Source organism: Durio zibethinus, chromosome 24 (assembly GCF_047325235.1).
Source record: "Durio zibethinus cultivar Kanyao isolate XHJ-2024 chromosome 24, ASM4732523v1, whole genome shotgun sequence".
Taxonomy (NCBI): Eukaryota; Viridiplantae; Streptophyta; class Magnoliopsida; order Malvales; family Malvaceae; genus Durio; species Durio zibethinus.
The window spans coordinates 13686262-13707455 of record NC_143185.1 but is presented as its reverse complement, the minus strand read 5'-3'; the positions used below and the strand labels follow the sequence as shown (position 1 = coordinate 13707455).

Sequence of the window (21194 nt, the reverse complement as noted above, 5' to 3'; positions counted from 1 at the left end):
AATGTAAACTTAAGTATTTAATTACGAATTTTTATTTTCAAAATACATACTAATAGTTTCAGGCAAATCATAATTAATCAAAAAATAAAATTTGTTGTCTAATGTTTCATTTGTTTCTTGAAAATCGATTTCTAAAAGTAACCTTTGAAAATATTGATATTTTTCAGTAAGCTTTTATTATTTGAATGATTAAATGAAAAATATTTTATATTATTTGTTTTTTTTTTAATCTGCTTTTATTAAATAGTAATATTAACATAACTATTAAAACACTAAAATATTTATTATCAAAATATTGAAATTTATTTATTATTATAATATTTAAAAATATTAATTATTGAAAGTATTAAGATTTTAAATTAGTAATATTTTAGTAATAATATTTATTATTAAAATATTATATTAATATTAAATACTTAAAATGAGATTTTTTTTATTAAAATATTATTTATATTAATATTTCAGAATATTTTGAATAGAATTATTATTAAAATATTATTTCTATTAATATATAATATTAAAAATATTAATATTTATTGTTACTATAAAATATAAAAAATATTTATATTATTAAAATATTAATATTTATTTATATCGAAAATATTTATTATTAAATAGAAAAGTCTATTATTTATTTATATTTGAAAATAGTAATATAAAAACATATTTATCATTAAAATATTCACATTATTAAAAAAATAAAAATATTTATTATAATAATATGATTATTCATTATTAAAATAATGATATACTATTTATTATTAAATATTAAAATATATTTATATCTAATAATATTTTAAAATATTTATATTTAAAATATTAAATAAGAAATTAATATAACAATATATTAAACTAGGTTAAGCTGAATTCAAATTCAAAAAATCATATCTAGAGTTTAATTCAAATTAAATAAAACTCATAGATTTAACATTCGTTATATTTTTTATATGTAATATCTTCTTTAATTATGTAAAATATAATAGTAAAAGTTTAAAAATAAATTAAAAATTTTAAAACTTATTTTTAATGATTATTTTTGTTTTTATTAAAATTCATCTCATCATTAAGAGACAGTTGATTCGTAAAATATCAAATTTGGAGAAAAAGTTTGATTCTCGAGAAAATGCGATGCCCAAGGTTTTATTTTATTTTTGGGGCATTCTGTGTTCAGATTTATTTGTTTGGTTGAGAGGAATTCACGTATATTATTTCTTGAATAATTATCATAATCTTCTTGACATATATGATCATAATTTTTCATTAATAATAAATACTCAAAAGACAAATTATGCATTTATAAAAGAAAATAAATATTTACTTGATTGCTATTTTATTTATAAAATATCATCATTAAAAAAATATTGAGGATTATTTAAAACATTTTTTGTTGGAAAACGAATTAAAAAATATTTTTTATTTTTTATATGGGGATTATTTAAGTCTTTTTTCAACCAAAAATATTTTAAATAATTCATTCATATTTTAAAAAGGGATTATTTAAGAAGTTTTTTGTTTGAAAACGTTTTAAATAATTTTTTTAAAGAGATTATTTAAGGTATTTTTTAACAAAAAATTCCTTTAATAATCTTCTTTAAAAAGTATAAGACAATTATTTAAGATTTTTTTAATTGAAAAATGCCTTAAATAATTATTTTTAAAAAATATGAGAGGATTATTTAAGATTTTTTTTTATCAAAAAATACTTTAAATAATTCTCTTAAAAAAATTAAGGATTATTTAAGGAGTTTTTTATTTGAAAACACCTTAAATAATCTTTTTTTATTTTTTGAAGGTAATTATTTAAGGCTTTTTTCAATTAAAAACGTCTTAAATAATCCCTTTTAAAAGATATGAATAATTATTTAATGCATTTTTCAATAAAAAATGCATTAAATAATTTTTTTAAAAAAATATTAAGAATTATTTAAGGTGTTTTTGGTTGAAAAACGGCTTAAATAATCATTTTATTAAAGTATAAATAAATTATTTGAGGCGTTTCTATAAGCAAAAAAATTAAATGATCATTTTTTTTATAAAAAAGATTATTTAAGACATTTTCAAAATAGATACACCTTAAATACTCCTTCATATTTTTTAAAGGAGATTATTTAAGGCATTTATAATTGAACAACGCTTTAAATAATCTCTTTATATTTTTATATAGGGATTATTTAATGTATTTTTAAAAAATATATGGGAATTATTTAAAGTGTTTTTCAACCATAAACGCCTTAAGCCTATGTTTGGATTGAGGGAAAGGGAATGAAAGGAAAAGAAAATAAAAGAAAGCAATGGAAGTAGAAATTTCTTTCTTTTGTTTAAATAAACTTTTAATTGAAAAGAAATGAAAGAGGTGAAAACTCAATAACCTTTGGTTTCCCTATAATTCTCATTTTTTTAATACTTCAATTGAAATAAAAGCTAAAGAAAGAAAAGTTGAAAAATTTTTATTTTTATAAAAAAATGTTATATCTATATTTTTATTACAAAATTAGATTTAATTATATAATTGACACTTCCTATAAAGATAATTTTTTTTATAAGTATTTTATATAATATCATAGTTTATAAATATTTTATAATTTTTCAAATCTTAACAACAAAACAAGCTAAATTATTGTCGGAATAAATTAAAAGACTAAATTAAACACAAAATTAAGAGTAAATCAACAACTAGCTAATACATTTTATTATATTAAATACGTTCAATTTTATTTAAAAAGATTTGTTTATACAAGCTAAGTAATATAAAAATATATTTATATATTATATGTTATTTTATAAAAAAAAGGTTATAATTAGAAAAATATTATAATGAATTATTTTTTTCCTTTTCATTATTTATCCAAACATTGATTATTAAAATTCATTTCCTCTATTAATTTTAACCATCTAAATAAGGAACATGTATCATTTCTTTTCATTTAAAAAACTTTTTTCTCCTTTCGTTTCATTTCATTTCATTTCCTTTATTTATATATATCCAAACATAATATAAATAATATTTTTTATATGAGAATTATTTACGATATTTTTCAACTAAAAATGCTTTAAATAATCTTCAATATTTTTTTATTAATGATATTTTATAAATAAAAATGCAATCAAATAAAATATTTATATTCTTTTGCAAATGGATCATTTATCATTTATATTTTATTATTAATAAAAACTAATGAAAAATTATCATCATATATGTTAAAGAGATTATAATAATTATTTAAAAATTAATATATATGAAATTTTCAACAAAATTAGTAAATCTGAATATGTGATGCTTTAAAAATGAAAGAAAAACTTGGAGTATCGCACTTTTCGAGTGATCACACTTTTCATTAAAATCTAAGATTTTATAAAAAGGGCATTTGGTTCTTAAAAATTTATAAAATTTTTCTTAGAATCTTGATATTGGGTATTTAATTCTCATATTCGATTTAAGATAATCTGATTACAGAAAAAATGATAAATTTTCAATAATACTTAAAATTTCGAAATTAGAAACTCACATTTTTTTATAATATTTTAAAATTTTGAAAAAAAATTACTTACTTTCAAATTTAACTTGAATAAAAAAATAAAATAATTATTATTCTTTTGAAAAATATGTTTAAAAATAACTACAACACAATTATATATTTTTGTTAAAATTTTTTTTACCAGTTACTATATTAACTGCTGGGTTTTTCAAGGACGGAGGATAACCCTTTTAACGTTGTCTTGAATCTCACGTTGGTATAAATAAACCCTAATAAATAAATTTTTAAATTTTTTTAAATTTAATTTATTCGGCTAAATCCGTGTGTCCAGCCTAAGAATAACATAACATAGCATCCAAATCCAATACTTGAAGGAGGGTTGGGCGTAGGTGCAGCGTGTCGCCAAAAGCAACCATAGAAAAGAGAAACCCCGCTTTCGCCGCCACTAAATAGCAAGTAGCAACCACTTCCCTTGGTTAAATGTTCAATGGCGTTCCTTGCATCCTCTGCTTCAGCTGCTGCACTACTCCCTTTCAGCAGTATGCTCTCTTTTTTCTCTATTCCTTTCTTTTCATCTGCTTTGCAGAATCTGATTTGCCAACTTTTTATATTTATTTAGGAATTTTTGGAAAGAAACAGAATCGACTATGTCCTGGTTATTCGACTAGATTGAGGGCTGGACCCTCCTATTTATCCAAGTTCAGGACACCCACTTTTGGTTCCGCCGCAACGGGAAAGACCGCTGGAGCTGTACGAGAAATATCTCAAGCTGATAGAAGGCCTCCTATCTACTCATGGCCTCGTAACAAGGTTTGGTTCCTTCCCTACAACAAACAAATTTATTCAATTCCAACATCTCTCGTTATTCTTGTATTACTTTGATAAACTATGGACTATGGACGGACCACTGGAAATTCCTAATGCGAAAATCATTCTGATTGATATGAAACTTTAGTATGATGACTGATTGACTTGCAAACATCCTGTCATAGTCCTAAAAGTATTTATATAGTGGCTCACATGAACACGGCAACACGAGTAAAAATAATCGTTTCAAGAACCTCTAACACTGGCACCATGCTACATGAAAACAATGAAACAAAAGGGTCGCCTGCATCAAATCCATTCTGATTCTCTCCTAAGTTAATGACTGAATTGCTGTTTACAGAGGCCAAGGGTGTGCATATTGGGCGGTGGATTTGGTGGTTTATATACTGCATTAAGGCTAGAATCTCTTGTATGGCCTGACGACAAGAAACCTCAGGTAAGTTGAGATTGAATTTTGATTATTATTTACTATACAGACAATGTCACGAATAGCCACGGAACTATAGTGAAATGTTCAATGTGATACATAAACTTTAAAAATCTCTAATGTGGTACATGAACTATGAATCTATTAAGTAATGTGGTACATTGGGGGCTGTTTACAGCCATTGGAGCTAAACACGTTAGGAGTGAGTACCATATTAGTTAACAGATTCATAGTTCAAGTACCATATTGGATATTTCTAAAGTTTAAGTATCATATTAAACATTTCACTATAGTTTAGGTCCTTTATTATGGTGTTTTTCAAAATGACATAGTCTGCAATGTATGAATGATATGCTGGCCACTATGATTAGATATCTGAAAACTACTGTTTCTTTGACCGTTTTCTTCGTTATGTTATATTTGAGTATGCATCCTTAATTTGATAAGTTGAGTTTGTAACAAATCCTTGAAGGTTATGACCTTGCATGCTAGCATTTATTGCTTGCTCTTCCATGACATGCATACAGCATAGTTTACCCTGACTTATCTGTTCAACCATGTTGAACTTCATCTTAGTTTAATTTGGTTGTCTCAAGTGTGTATTCTTTGGCATAGCAGATATGACTTGTGATGGGCTCTTCAAAGCACCTCTTATTAAGACCTCTAGCTATTAACAACAAACCAAGTAAAAGAAAGAAAGTTATATTCAAGAGAAAAAAAAAAGAATTATTTTTGTTCCATATTCCTTTGAAATCTTTTTCTAAGGAAAATGTTAGGTGCATCTCTCTCTCTCTCTCTCTCTCTCACACACACACACACACACACACAACAGAAAGAATCTTCTTTCTAAAGGGTATGCAGAAGCGTAACATTCTAAATACTGCATTATTTGACAGCTGAGAAAGGGGAGAATGTTATCGTGTCATAACTAAGGCAGGTAGAGGATTATGGACATAAAACAAAGTATGGAATCCTTTCTACGTCGTTCTCCTTTGTTTTTATAGACTACAGGAGTTAAGGATAGCTGTTGAGCTCAAAAATAACAGAATTTTTAACTCAAAACTAAATTTCTGTAATTACATTAACACGAAAACATACCTGTCCAGCAACCAATTTTTAAGATTGTGATAAAATTGGTCAAGAGAAACAAAGAAAAGGTAACCAAATTTAAGAGGGATATGTGTTGGGTACGGGCATCCTTTTTAAACTCATTATCTTTTTTAATAACAAATGCTCTTATCTAAAGCCTAAAACTCATTATTCAAGCATTTTACATTGCATTCTATTGAGAAAATCATAGTTTTTCTGGAGAGCTAACAATGAGATGAGAGAATTACAGTTAGTTTCAATTAATTTTCTCCCCTAATTTTCTATAGGGGTTGTTGTTGCATATGGAAGACTACTGCCTATCATATTACCAGTGGTTTGGCCAAAATTAAACAAATATGAAGCATTAAATCCTGGAACAAAAAGTTCAAACTAGAGATCGCTAAGAAGGTTAAATATTAGTGACATGTTAATATCAAAACCGAATACTGACTAAAAACCAAATAACCTTGTTTATTAACCTAAAAAAAGTTTGTGGAAAGCAATTGGGAAAATCTTACATTCGAAGAAATAGTAAGATACCAAATAACTAGTAGATGCCAAATCAACATAGGAAGGGACATTATCTGATTAATTGATTTATAGAAAAGACAATTATGATGAGTCAAATGACTCTACACCTTTACTTTCTATATTGAGAAAAAAGAAGGCATGTTTGGGTTAATAGGCTGGATATTGGTCATATAAGCATTACGCTTGATATTATAGGGTAAATGGATTATTAATAACATAAGGACCCTACCTAAACACACCTATTTACCAACTCTATTTTAAACTACCCTAAGCTTTTAAACCTTGAAAATTCTGTCTTCATTTTCCTTTGCTTTCTTCACCATGTCTTCAATGACTTCAGCCAATTTAATTGTCATGTTGCTATAATTACTTTGATCAGAAAAGAAACATGGTTAATTCTAAAAATCGAACCATGTTTTGGTCAAACATTAAATTACAATTGTTGTCAAGGCATGTTCCTAGGTTAGAAAAGCATGCTCCAAGAAACTATTTTTGTGCTAAATTATTTATTGCCATGAAGCATAAATCATTCAACTCATTTTAAAGTCTAAGAATAGTGTATTCCATTAAAACACATGATACTCAATGAAGAATATGACATAAATATGCATTAGCCCCATCAGCATCCAAAAGAAAAGAAAATTAAAATGAACATTCAAATGCATACCATATGTTAAAAGCTGCTAAATTAACATTCCAGTTAATGCGTAAGTCAAAAAAAGGCTAAGTTGGATTAAAAAAAATTAGAAAACAAAATAATTTTTTGCCCAGATTAATTGCAAAACAATTCTAGAGGTATTGATACTTGTTTGGGCGGTATTGCTACCACAAAGAGAAGTTTGTTCCATTTTGTGCGTTTGCTTCAGTGGGGCATCGGTGATGGTAAGGTTGTTTATTGTATTTGTAATGGTTAACTTTGAGCTACTAGTGATGCTTGAAAACATGTTCGAATTCATTCACTTGTAGATTGTGGGAAAACACTTATTTACAGTTGGTTGTAATCTTGTAATCTGTATATTTATATTTGTATCTTTAGAATTAAGTATTTGTATCCCTAAAATTAAAGATAAAAAATTAGGATAGACAATCCCTCACTTATAGGATCAGTTTTAGGAAGATTTAGTTTTTTAGTTTACCCACTTGTTAGTTGTATATAAATCTAAGGTGCTTATATAATTCTTTATGAGCAGTTTTTCAATGTACATTTAGTTTTACTCTTAGCTTTTTATACAGTTTTATTTCTTAATTTTTTCACATAGAATTAGAGCTTTAGGCTCTTCTTAGGAAAAAATTTTTTTTCGCCTTCATTGTTGAATTTTATTTCATGCCTTCATAGCCAAATCTTGTTAAATCTTTCAGTCTTAATTTTCTTTCTTTGGCCTTCATTGCCTAGAAACGTCTTTGGTTAAACCTTTACTATCAAGACTCGTTTCAGTCTTGAGAAAGATAACCATTCAAAGATAGCAGAATTTGTCATTATTACCCGATTTGCGGAAGTGACAACTGATAAAATCACCGGAGTATTATAGAAGTCTCGGGAACAAAGAGAGTTGGATAGATAAGAGATTGAGAAGCTAAGAAGCCTATTAAAAACTCTCGAAAAGCCTACTGGATATGTTCTTTGGGTAAGGTCTCTAGTTCAAGTAAAGTTTCTGGTTTTCATGGATTAAATGTTTCGGTTAAACCTATTATGAGTTCTTGAGTTATTGACTTAGGAGCCACAAATCATATGACACATTCTTCATAGAAGTTTAGTACATATACCCTGTGTCCTAGTAATAAGAAAATTGTTGTTGCAAATGGTTTACTTACTACAGTGGCAGGATTAGGAGATGTTTAAATTAATCCCTCGTTTATTCTTAAAAATGTTTTTCATGTTCCTCGATTGTCTACTAATATGATATCGATACAAAAACATTTGAGGACCAAAGTTTGGGGAAGAGGATTGGACTTGCTAAGGAGAAGGACGGACTATACTATCTTGAGACATCAAACAACATAAGTAATATCAAGAATAGACTTTTGTCATTTCTTTCTAAAAAATCTCTCAATAAAGACAAAATCTGGCTTTATCATTTTCGTCTTGGACATCCTTTTTTTGGAACTTTGAAAAACCTGTTTCTTTCTTTGTTCAAAGGATTAAATGTCGAAAATTTTCATTGTGATGTTTATGAACATGCAAAGCGGAGACGTGTCTTTTCCAATTAGCAATAAAAGAAGTTCTACTCCTTTTTACTTGATTCATAGTGACATATGGGGTCTCTCTACAATTCATAATATTTCTGGTGCAAGGTGCTTTATTTTTTTCATAGATGATTGTAACAAGATCTCTTGGATATTTTTACTTAAATTCATATTAGATGTGAATAGTGTATTTTTAAGCTTTCAAAACATGATCCAGAATCAATTTAGAGTGAAAATCAAGAGATTTAGGTCTGATAATGCAGGAGACTATTTCAACCAAAATTTATCTACTTGTTTCCAAAAGGAGGGGATTATTTATGACTTAGCTTGTGTTAATGCTCCACAGCAGAATGGAGTGGCAGAGAGGAAAAACAATCATTTATTAGCCACAACCCGAGCTTTACTTTTTCAAGCAAACGTACCCAAATCCTATTGGGGGGAAGCTGTTTTCATTGCCACATATGTTATAAATAGGTTACCTTCAAGCGTTTTGGGATTTAAAATTCCTATGGAACTACTTTCACAATTCTAACCCAGCTTTAATACCACAAACAACCTCACACCTAGGATATTTGTTTGTACATCATTTGTTCATGTTCACAGTCATAATATGGGGAAGTTGGATCCTAGTGCAATAAGTGCATTTTTGTGGGGTATTCATCAACTCAGAAAGGGTATAAGTGTTATTCTCCTACCGAAAAATTTTATGTGTTTGCAGATGTCACTTTTGAAGAAAGTAAACCATATTTTACTCAAGCTTATCTTCAAGGGGAGACTTCATTCATGGAAGATAAAGATAAAGATTTCTTTTTGCTTGATTTGTCCTCTTTTTCAATATTTTAACCCATTAATTCTTCTAAGTTGAAATATGTTTCTTCTGAGTCCAAGTTAAACATTGAATTTGAGTCTGAACCTTTTCCAAACGTAGAAGATGTGACAAAAGATAATATTGTTCTTGATTCTATAAAAGAATTATAAGTGTACACAAGAAGGAAAGTTTCAGATCCTGAACCAGTGCAAGTCTAAGAACCTGATCCTAACTCTGGAAATGAGGTAACTACAATCTTTGACTCTGTTTCTTAAAATGAGCATGAATCTCCTAAGCATTATGATTTGCTTATTGCCATTAGGAAAGGAATCAGAGAATGTACTAACCATCCACTATACCCAATCTCTAATTTTGTGTCATTTGAAAAATTCTCACCATCCCACAAAAATTTCCTTGAGAGCCTAAACACTTTCTATTCCAACTACATTATCCGAGGCATTATCCAGTGAGAAATGAAGGCAAGCTATAAAAATAGAAATGGAGGCCTTAGAGAAAAATAAGACATGGGAACTGGTAGAGTTGCCTAAAGAAAAAAATCTAGTTGGGTGTAAATGGGTTTTCACTGTAAGATATGAGGTGGATGGTACTGTTGAAAGGTATAAAGCCAGGTTGGTGGTTAAGGGCTACACTCAAACTTATGGTGTGGATTATCAGGAAACTTTTGCTCCAATTGTCAAGATAAATACAGTTAGGATTTTGTTATCATTAGCTGCATACAATTGGCAGCATCAACAATTTGATGTAAAGAATGTTTTTCTACATGGGGATTTGGAAGAAGAAATATATATTAAGGTTCCACCAGGATTTGGAGGTCATCTAGCAGCAAACAAAGTATGCAAGCTGAAAAAGGCTTTATATGGCCTTAAACAGTCTCCTAGGGCTTGGTTTGGGAGATTTGCCAAAGTGATGCTAGCAATGGGATGTATGCAGAGTCAGCGAGATCACACATTGTTTATCAAGCGCTCTGATTCAGAGAGATTCATAGTTCTATTAGTGTATGTTGATGATATAATTGTAATTGGAGATGATAAAAAAGAGAGAGAATCTCTAAAATAGTGTTTGGCTAGAGAATTTGAGTAAAAGAAATAGGAGGATTGAAGTACTTCCTAGGAATTGAAGTAGCTCACTCACGGGATGGTATTTTGATCGCACAACAGAAATATGTGATGGATCTTTTGAAGGAAACTGGGAAGCTTGCATGTAAACTTGCAAATACCCTTATAGATCCTAATCATAAACTTGGAGAAGCTGATGAAGATGCTGTTATAGATAGAGAGATGTACTAGAGATTAGTTGGAAGAGTCATTTATCTCTTACATACTAGACCTGATATAGCATATGTTGTGAGTGTGATAAGTCAATTTATGCATAGTTCTAAAGAAGTGCACCTACAGGCTATTTACCGTGTATTACACTATTTGAAGGCGACTCCTGGGAGAGGTATCTTATTCAAAAGAAATTCGGGGTTGGTTCTAGAGGTATATATAGATGTTGATTATGCAGGTTCAGTAACTGATAGAAGATTCACTTTAGGCTATTGCACTTTTCTAGGTGGTAATCTTGTGACTTGGAGGAGTAAAAAACAGAATGTGGTGGCGAGATCAAGTGTTGAAGCAGACTTTGGAGCAATGGCTCAAGGAATTTGTGAACTACTATGGCTAAAGATTAGCCTAGAAGACTTGAAGATCAAGGGGGATGGACCAATAAGACTCTACTATAATAACAAGTCTGCAATAAGCATTGCATACAATCCTATGCAACATGACAGAACAAAACACATTGAAGTAGACCGGCATTTCATAAAGGAAAAATTAGACAGAGGGTTGATTTGTACATTGTATGTATCAACCAAAGGTCAACTTGTAGATGTGTTGACTAAAGGTCTTAGCAGTGTAACATTTCAAGAAATTATTTCCAAGCTGGGAATGGAAAACACTTATTTACCACCTTGAAGGGGAGTGTGGGAACACACTTATTTACAAATGGTTGTAATCTTGTAATCTTTATATTTATATTTGTATCTCTAGAATTAAGTATTTGTTTCCCTAAAATTAAGGACAAAAAATTAGGATAGACAATCCCTCAATTATAGGATCAGTTTTAAAAATATTTAGTTTCTTAGTTTACCCACTAGTTAGTTGTATATAAACCTAAGGTGGTTGTATGATTCTTTATGAGTAGTTTTTCAATATACATTCAGTTTTACTCTTAGTTTTTCACACGGGTTTTATTTTTTAGTTTTTCCACATAGATTACTGAAAATAAAGCATTTGATCTTTTGTCATTTTGAATGCAACTGTAATAGCATCTGTAGTAGGGTCCTTGGATTAATATGTTACAAGTTTTCACAAACTATCAGTTAATATTTTCTGCCTTTTCCAAAAACTCTGAGGGATGTGTTTTACCATTCTTATTTGTCTGTTGAATTTGATACATTCTTTTGTTTTAAAGTCTCTATAGGGATAACTACCAAACTAGAACTGAAAATTGAAACTGGAAAAGAGTTTTATCCATGACGCAAAGGAAAAAGGCAAGTACTGCAAAAGATCTTTATCTAATAGTTAAAGACCCAAATAATAAAGTCAGTTTATAACTTCTGTTAGATTGCATCGTTTAATTTATCTTGAACCATGACACTTGAGAAAGCTCATGCTTGTCTTGTATATATTTACAATTTGAATGGTATTCCATAAATCATGGATTCAGTTTGCATAAATAGAGTCTGTCAAAGCTGGGTTAAGGCTGCATACATCTGAACCTTCTAGATCTTGAAATTAGGGAGCTTCATACATTGTTGCCTTCTTTTCAATTTTATTTTAGATTGTTTATTGAATCACATATGATTGTTGTGTGTCTTCTCATTTCAATTAGTTGTTCTCATTGTCAAGACCCTTAAGTGATTTTTTTCATCCGTTTTATCCAAAAATTTGCAATTTTAAAAAAGAAAGGAGGAAAAAAAAGGTGTGTATGTGTATGCTATGGATTTTAATTACTTCTCTGTCCACAAATTACTTTCTTTTCAAAATGTTGGTATCGTAAAAAAATGTCCCTTGATTTCATATTTCCCTTTTTCCTGTTAATAAGAAGATAGAATCAGAACATTAATATTGTGTGATATAGGCATTGTTTCTTAATGCAATTTCTCCGCTTCTCAACTCACTTGTTTACTTCACTGAATATGGATCAGGTGCTTCTTATTGATCAGTCTGAACGATTTGTTTTTAAGCCAATGTTGTATGAGCTTCTATCTGGAGGTATGTTTTCTGGATCAAATTCTAAGGACATAAATTCTTCCTTCTATAGAGAATTTAGTTGATCATTCTTTTCAAATGAAGTCAAGAGCTTGATTGTGGTAGAATTATTTTGTGATGCAGAAGTTGATGCGTGGGAAATTGCTCCTCGTTTTTCAGAGTTACTTGCAAACACTGGTGTTGAGTTTTTTCAAGACAGGGTAAAACTGTTACATCCCTCTGACCAGTGGGGAACAAATGGCCCTAAACAATCAAGTTGCGGTGGGACTGTGCTACTTGAAAGCGGCCTTATCATTGAGTATGACTGGTATAATTTTGTTACCATCACTACCAATCCTAGTTGTTTATGATGATAATTTTGAAGGTTTTTCTTAATGACACCACTTCTCATTGACTATGTTGCTTCCTTTATTCTTGTGCTATGATTTCTCAACTTAGAGCAACTGAAATACATCTTCTAAGTATTTGATGTGAAAAAGATGTATTATCAGTCTTGTATGGTTCCAAGACTATTTTTCAACACTCTGGCAACATTTATGAACTTTGCATAAGTGGTCTTTTTGATTAGCATACATGCACGTTGGCTTTCTTATTTGGGTTGCTTGTAATTTTTGAATGCCCATCTGATATTATTTTATCTTATCTTGGGCAGCTAGGTTGGTTCTTGCTTTGGGAGCTGAAACTAAACTTGATATTGTACCGGGTGCTTTAGAGTTTGCATTGCCATTCTCCACCCTAGAGGATGCATATGTAAGAGTCCTCCAGCTACCCCCTTGACATCTTGATATAGCCTTCTTTTAGTTTCTAGTTTGCTGCCGGACTCTTAGTTTTTTATCCTTGTTAGCCTTTTGTTTACATCTTTTCATGTTACCCTTTTTTTTATGCAGAAGGTTGACAAGAAGTTAAGAGCATTGGAGCGGAGGAAGTTTGGTAAAGATTCTCCTATTCATGTGGCTGTAGTTGGTTGTGGTTATTCTGGAGTGGAGTTAGCTGCCACAGTGTCAGAGAGACTACATGATAGAGGAATAGTACAAGCTATTAACGTTGAAACCACAATCTGTCCAATTGCCCCAGCTGGAAATAGGGAAGCTGCTTTAAAAGTAAGATACTAACTTTTGGAAAGTATGTATTCTTGGACCTTTTTTTTTTATGTTACCATGGTGTTTCCATATGAAATGATAAGAACTCAATAGGAGTCATCTGGCTGGTTTTGGGAAGAAATGGAGGTTGTATTGTTTACATTTAAGTTATAGAGGACATGCATGATGGTTGTATGCCCAAGGAGGCATGATCAATTGTTTCCAAATGGTAATGGGCTTGCCGTAGGCATCAACTTTGAGCTTAGCTTTTAACCCTGGTAATGGATGGATTTTCAAGGCTTATTCAGGACCCTATTAATTGGCGCATCCCTTTTGCAGATGACCTATTTTTGGGTGTATAAGACCAAAATAGGGACTAATCCAAAGCTTGAGTTCTGGAGAAGAATTTTGGAGTCAAAGGGCTTTGCATTATGAATGTTTAGATGTATATGATGTGAAGAAGGATTATACCAAGACTAAATGCATTCAGAAAGTGTAGATCTGCTGCAAATTGAGGACAAAAAGAATGAGATGTTTTTAAGGTGGTATTGACATGTAAGGTGAAGGAGAAAATGTGACTTGATGGAGAATACACGTGTCTAAAGGAGGAGAAGACTGGCAAAAAAAAAATGGAAACTATTAAAAAGCTTCTTGTTTTAATGGAAATTTATGGAGATGGTAATAAAGCAGAATAGCTGAATATGAGTCATGTAGCTGATTCTCCATAGTCAGAAAAGGCTTCTTGCTGTTGTTGAATAATAATAAGTTATAATTTTAACTTCTTATAGCATTAGGATAATTTAATTTGAAGCACTACTTGATTGGCTTTTCCTTAAATTTATTTAGATAGAAAGTGCCGAAATTCTGCAAAAGCATTTGAAAATCTTATTGAGCAGCAGCTAGTGCGGCATCATTTCAGTTTCAAGCTGAACTTGATGTTCACATGTGTGTTCATATCTCTCTGCAATGCTCTCATTAACAATATTATTTCAAAGAATCAGGCATGGGAGCTTTAAGCTTCATACCATTATATGTGCTCTTAAGCATTTGTAGTTCTTATTATCCTGTCTTATGCTTTTAATTCTCTTGTTTGTAGTATGTGTTTAACTGTAGTAGCAGCCTTAATTTGGCCTTTCTAATGTTTGTGCTTGTTTGTACTAGGTTCTTTCATCTAGGAAAGTTCAACTTCTCCTGGGTTATTTTGTTCGCTGCATACAGAGAGTAAGTGATGTGGAAGCTTCAGCAGATGCAACTGGTATAAGAGAAAGCCAAGACGTTGCAGAATGCAACTCTGAGAAATATGTTTTGTGTCTGCAACCTGCTGAAAAGGGATTAAAAAGTCAAATTCTGGAAGCAGATTTGGTGTTATGGACAGTTGGCTCCAAACCTCTTCTTCCTGAACTGGAACCCTGTGACAAACGCCATGAACTTCCACTGAATGCCAGGGGACAAGCAGAAACAGATGAAACTCTCCGTGTTAAGGGCCATCCCCGCATATTTGCACTTGGTGACTCTTCTGCTCTAAGGGACTCAACCGGACGGCTTCTGCCGGCCACAGCTCAGGTATAACCTACAAGCTTTAGTTTTATTGTAAGATTTAATATATTTTTCATTTCACTACTTTGCTGAAACACTGTCAAAACTTCCATTGTTATTTTTCTAAATGGGACTTTAGGTTTTCATATGGTTCCACAACTGCAACTTCCCAAACCTATCAATGTTTTATTATTTTTACATTCTCATCATTTTTATTTTATTGACTTGCTTGCTTGTCTTTCTAAGGTTGCTTTTCAGCAAGCGGACTTTGCTGGTTGGAATCTATGGGCTGCAATTAATCACCGTCCTTTGTTGCCATTTAGGTTAGAAATACGGACACTTATTAATATGAAAGTAAAATTGCATGGCTTTTTATAGCACCAATGAAGTGTTTGTATTTTTCTAAGCCATTACCTCGATATTCTTTTTCTTTCCTCCTTTTCATCCTGGTTGCTAGTGTATAATTTCAAGGGAGCATGCATATCCTTTGTCCCTTCATTAAGATTTTACATATTAGCTGGTTTAATAGATTCTTTCATATGTTTTACAAGATGAAAACTACTCACTTATGTATAGACATCATTCATGCTGTTAAATAAGTCTAAAATATGTGGGGGGGAAGGTGATCTGAAGTTCCTGATAAAATGTAGTCCCAATAATCATGCTGCAGATGGTTCATTGCTATGTTGATAAAGAGTTAATCATTCTTGGACAGTAGACATTTTTACATGTTTTAAAATTTTCATGGAAGTTTAGATTGTATTCTCTCAACTCCCTCCATTTTTGTTGGGTTGTTTATCATGCAGACTATACACTGTTGGTTTTTTTCCACTTGCAATCACCACTTTTATGCCTGCTTTATGTTGTATGTTCTATCCAATATAGCTACGGATGGACATGTCTGAGTGTGTGTATGTGTTCTGTGAACATGGTAGTCATACATTTCTGTCATTTTGTTACGTGCGAGGTCGTTATACTGCCTAAAGTTGTACTGAAGTTCTTGAACTAGAATAAGTTTTCGAAAACTATCATGTTTGACTACCAGATTCCAGAATCTAGGAGAGATGATGACCCTAGGGAGAAATGATGCTGCTGTTTCGCCAAGTTTCATTGAGGGTCTAACCTTAGAGGGTCCTATTGGCCATGCTGGTAAGTTCTTTGTGCATTGATTTCTCTGAATATCCTCCCTCATTCCTACTTTTGCTTCTATTTTAAGTTTTTAACCAATTTTTCATCATCACTTCAGCAAGGAAAATAGCATACTTGATTAGATTACCGACAGACGAGCACCGGTTTAAGGTGGGACTTAGCTGGTTCGCTAAATCTGCCATAGATTCAGTAGCATCGATACAGAGCACTCTAACAAAGGTTCTTTCAGGCTCATAGATACTAACAAAGGTTCTTTCAGGCTCATAGATACTCTGTTAGAAAGCCAAGAGTGATGGGATTGTTTGAATTAAAAAGTTTTCCTTTATGCCAATGTAATTTGCTTATTAACACCACACCATTTGGGTCTTGAATACTACAAATTTTTATTATAAAATAATAACTAGATTAGTAAATTATTTATATTTAATTATATATTATTTCTTAATTATTTGATATTATTGTCTTTTCTAAGAAAATGAATATTTTTTACTTTAACATATAATTTTTTTCCCTTCCTCTTTTATTCTATCTTTTTAAGAAAGCATTTTCAACAATTGTTTTCTAAAAAAATTATTCATATATTATATAGTATAATATAGTTAAAGATGTTAAAAAAAATGTAGAAAAATGTCAACGAGACTATTGTGAAAAAGATGGAACATTGAATGTTACTTCACCGAAAAGGAATGAAAATAATCTTAAAATATGGTAGGATTGTTGGATTAATTCAATTATTGGAATGTTTCGAAAACTTTGGCTTGGAGGTTCGGATAGTTGAGAAATTTTTCATAACATTTTTTTTTTGAAGTACAGGTGTTTATTACTTGTTTTTCCCTTTTTTAGAGTAGATAGTGAACTTTTAATGAGCAATACATTAATACTTTTTGTAGCTGTTAATTTCATAATTATTCTTATTCAATATTTGTAACTTCTACTTTTGAAAACTGGTTCTCGCAATTCATTTGGGGATTTTTGAAGATTTTTGAAAACTTTGGCAAATTCACTCAATCTTCTTTAAAATTTTCCATGTAATTCTCTTTTCTCAATTCGATTCTTCTTTCTTTTCAGTCTAACTTCAACGGCTCCTATCATCTATTATTGCACTCAATATTTTAGAGTACTTGTTTGCAACACTTTTGTCTTCTCATCGAAAAACCTCTTAACAAAAGCTATATTCTTATTCCGAAAAAAAAAAAAAAACAGTTCATCTCACCCTCATTTTTTAAGTACAAAAAAAAAAAAAATAAAACTATAATGAATATGTTAAAACTCTAAACTCTAAAATGTAGACTAAGATAAGAACGTGTAATGAAGAAATTAATAATTGAATACTGGGATTGCCCATAAACTAAAACCTAAAACGCTAAAACAAAAAATCATCTTGATCACTGATATCTTGTAGCAACACCTTTCTAGCTCGGATATGCACTTTTTAGACATGGATTGGATTATGGTGAGGCAAGGCGAAGTGTCCTTTTCTGTTTTACGCCTCTCCCATCTCAATATCTTGTCTCTATAAACAATCGCCAAGGCCTTTTGATATCACTACCAAAGACTTTCTTTTCCCATTTCAATTAGGCATTAAATGTTAAATGTAGAAAATTTATTTTATATATTAAACAGTAAAATTTTTAAATTTCACAAGAGAATTTAGAAGATTGATATGTATTTCATTAAGATATATTTATAAAATTAAATTAATAAATTAACTACATCTACTTGTAAATTTTAATATAAATTTCATTATATAGATATATAGAAAGAATAAGTGTCCATTATTATTATTATTATTATTTGTTTGATAAGGGAGAAATATCATTAAATATCAAAATGCATTCGTATTACAATAGGAGTTGGGCAAAGAACCCTCCCAAATTTTTTGAGGCCCAACTTCAGACTCAAATGTGGCTTAGATTCCTCTTGATTGTGTGGACAAAAGAACAAGCAATGCATGATGAGGAAGCTAGGTCTATAATATACCAAATCAACCCTGCCCCATCCCAGCTGTACTTTTCAGAATCACTTTCGACAATGGTTGAATGGAAGCCATAAGTAAGAGATAACTAATTCGAACCAAACAAAATGGCTTGAACTTCAGCATGCATATCTCTAACAACCATTTCTGGTGTTGTCGTATCATTTCGAGCATCCACAAGTGCATTTGCATTTACATTACAAGCTTGATATGGAGGAAACACCCACTACCGATGAAATTCTCTTATGATAATCTTTTACTGAAAAGGACTCTGTTAGGGGTATTTTTAGATTTAGAGAGTAAATCGATTTTTTTTTCTTGTTAGAGATTGTCAGCAAACAATTAAAGGTATTTTAGACTTTTGAGTCAACTTGACATATATAGTGCTACGGTAGCTTGTTACGTCACAAATCTCTCACCTTCGGCCTATAAACAGAACCATTTAGATACTATCTACTTAATCTAACTTTCCCTTTTACTTTCCTACTTCTCTCTCCTTCTGACCTTTGATATTTCAACTCTAACTTGAGTATCGGAGTGCAAATGCAAAAAATACTCACTGCCTTTACTCTTAACGACTCTTTTTTATTTAAGATTTCATGATTTTTACCTTCAGCTCAAAGTTTAGTACCATCAGACCCTTCTAAAAACTTTTTAGCTCTAGTAACTAAGTCTTTTGACAAACCACAAGCAATATTATGTAACAACCATAAAACATACATCACATTCTCCTTACTAGTTTTAATTGGTCAAATTATGATAATGGTTTCTGTCTTTTAACAAAATTTGAAATTTAGTCTTTTTTATTATAATTCATAAAAATATAGTTTCGTATTATTTTGATTTGATAATTTTAGTCTAATCACTAACTATGTTCAATTTTTGCATGTGACCGCTAATTTGATGACATAGTTGTTGATCTTGCTGTGTGGCATTGATTTTGTTGATGCAATAACATGAATAAATGAAATCAATTGTCAAATAGTGCAAATGATTTCAGTACTCACATGAAATTTAAATTTTAATCTTTATATTATAATTTATAAAAATCTCATTTTTGTATAAGTTCAATTTGATAATGTTGATCAAGTTACTAATGCAATTAATTACTCTTCATTCACTTTGTTGACGTAATCGTTATTTTTTCAGAAAAATATTTGAAAATTAAAAAGTTTTAAAAAAATAAAAAAAATCTCAGAAATTAAAAAATGATAAAAAAGTAAAAAAAATATTTTTAGGTTTTTTAAAAAAGTTTTTAAAAACATTAAATTAAAAAAAATTCCTATATTTTAATTTTTTTAAAAAATAATATTTCTAGATTTTTTTTGAAAAATAATGTTTTAATTTAAAAAATTATAATTTATGAATTATTTAGAAAATTTCAACATTTTTAAAAATTTGAAATCTAATTATTTCCAATATTTTAATTTTATTGAAAAATAATATTCCTTTTATTTTTAAAAAAATAATATTTTAATTTTTTAAAAAAATGTTAGAATTTGTCAAAATTTTAAAATATTAAAATTGATTTTTTTCCAATACCTTAATTTTAAAATATTAAATTTAATATTTTAAAAAACTCCTAAAATTTTATAAAAAATTAAAAATATTTAATTTTTTTAAAAAATTCACTTTTATTAAAAAATGCAAAAAATATTTTTAAAAAGATGAAATCTAATTTTTTCATAAAAAGTCAAGAAATATTATTTTTTAAAAAAATTCAAATATTGAAAAAATAAAATTAATATTTTTAAAATAAAAATTATAAATAATTCAAAATTATGATTTTTTAAAAATATTTGAAAAAAATGAAATTTAATGTTTTTAAAAAATTTGAAAAAAACCTAAAAATCATATTTTTCTTTAATTTTTTGGGGATTTTTAAAAAAAGTTTTAGATTTAAAAAAAATTAGGATTTTTTGTTAATTTTTAGATGATTTTGTAAAAAGATAACGGTCACGTCAGCAAAATTAATAAAAAGTAATTGATCACATTAGTAATTAGACTAATATTATCAAATTCAACTTGTATGAGGATGAGATTTTTATAACTTATACGAAAGAGACTATAATTCAAATTTCGTGTGAGTACATGGACTATTTGTAAATTTTACAATTGGTTTCATTAATCCATATTGACACATCAGTAAAATCAATTCCACGTCAGCAAGGTTAATGTCAACGTCATCAATTCAACGATCACATCATTATTTTTAATAATAAAAATTTCACGATTAGTGATTGGACTAAGATTATCAAATTAAAATAGTATAAGAACTACAATTCTATGAATTATGATATAAGAACTAAAATTTAAATTTTGTTAAAGTACATAAACCATTATCATAATTTGACGACTTTAATTAAAAGGTGAACCCAAAATTCCATAAATGAAGACTATATCTTAATGAGAGGCAAGAATCACTCACATGCATAGCGACAAACCGTGAAGTAAAAGTGCATTGAAAAAAAAAAAAAATGACTTTCAAATTACCACAAATGGAACAAATATTGCTACCTAAAGGCATTTACTTATAAGTAGAGGCAAATCTAAGGGTAGGTAGGGCCACAACCTCTTTAAAAATTTTGATACCCTTATGTTAAAGTGTTGGCACCATCTTATATAAGCTTTGCCCCATTTTTTTCCCATTTTAAAGTACTATTTGATCCCTCTTTCAAGAGTACCATGCCTTTGCCTTTGCTTTTAAACGTATCTTTGGTAGGCAAATGGGAAAGAGATACTCCATTGATACTTTTTTTTTATCCAAAGAACCTTTCTTGTTGTTGTATATGCAATAGTTATGGCAACAAGAATAATAAAAAGGAAAGAAATAAGTCTTT

The 21194-nt window shown here is 29.5% G+C and overlaps 1 protein-coding gene across 5 annotated transcripts; it reads left to right on the top strand.

Annotated features, from left to right (window-relative positions):
• The first annotated feature begins 3793 nt into the window (after positions 1-3793).
• NDC1 (NAD(P)H dehydrogenase C1) lies at positions 3794-16832 on the top strand. Of its 5 annotated transcripts, XM_089753406.1 has the most exons (12): positions 3796-4015; positions 4096-4286; positions 4645-4740; positions 12552-12618; positions 12739-12922; positions 13272-13365; positions 13503-13715; positions 14856-15257; positions 15477-15553; positions 16276-16379; positions 16477-16598; positions 16629-16832. In XM_089753406.1, the coding sequence occupies exons 1-12, from the start codon at positions 3964-3966 to the stop codon at positions 16644-16646; spliced, it is 1620 nt and encodes a 539-aa protein (XP_089609532.1). In that variant the 5' UTR covers positions 3796-3963; the 3' UTR covers positions 16647-16832. The 5 variants fall into 5 exon arrangements, 4 of the variants coding, with proteins under 4 accessions (XP_089609532.1, XP_022774827.1, XP_022774831.1 ...); XM_022919092.2 differs by having other exon boundaries at positions 16477-16832; XR_016333094.1 differs by lacking the exons at positions 15477-15553; positions 16629-16832 and having other exon boundaries at positions 3794-4015.
• Positions 16833-21194: the final 4362 nt, after the last annotated feature.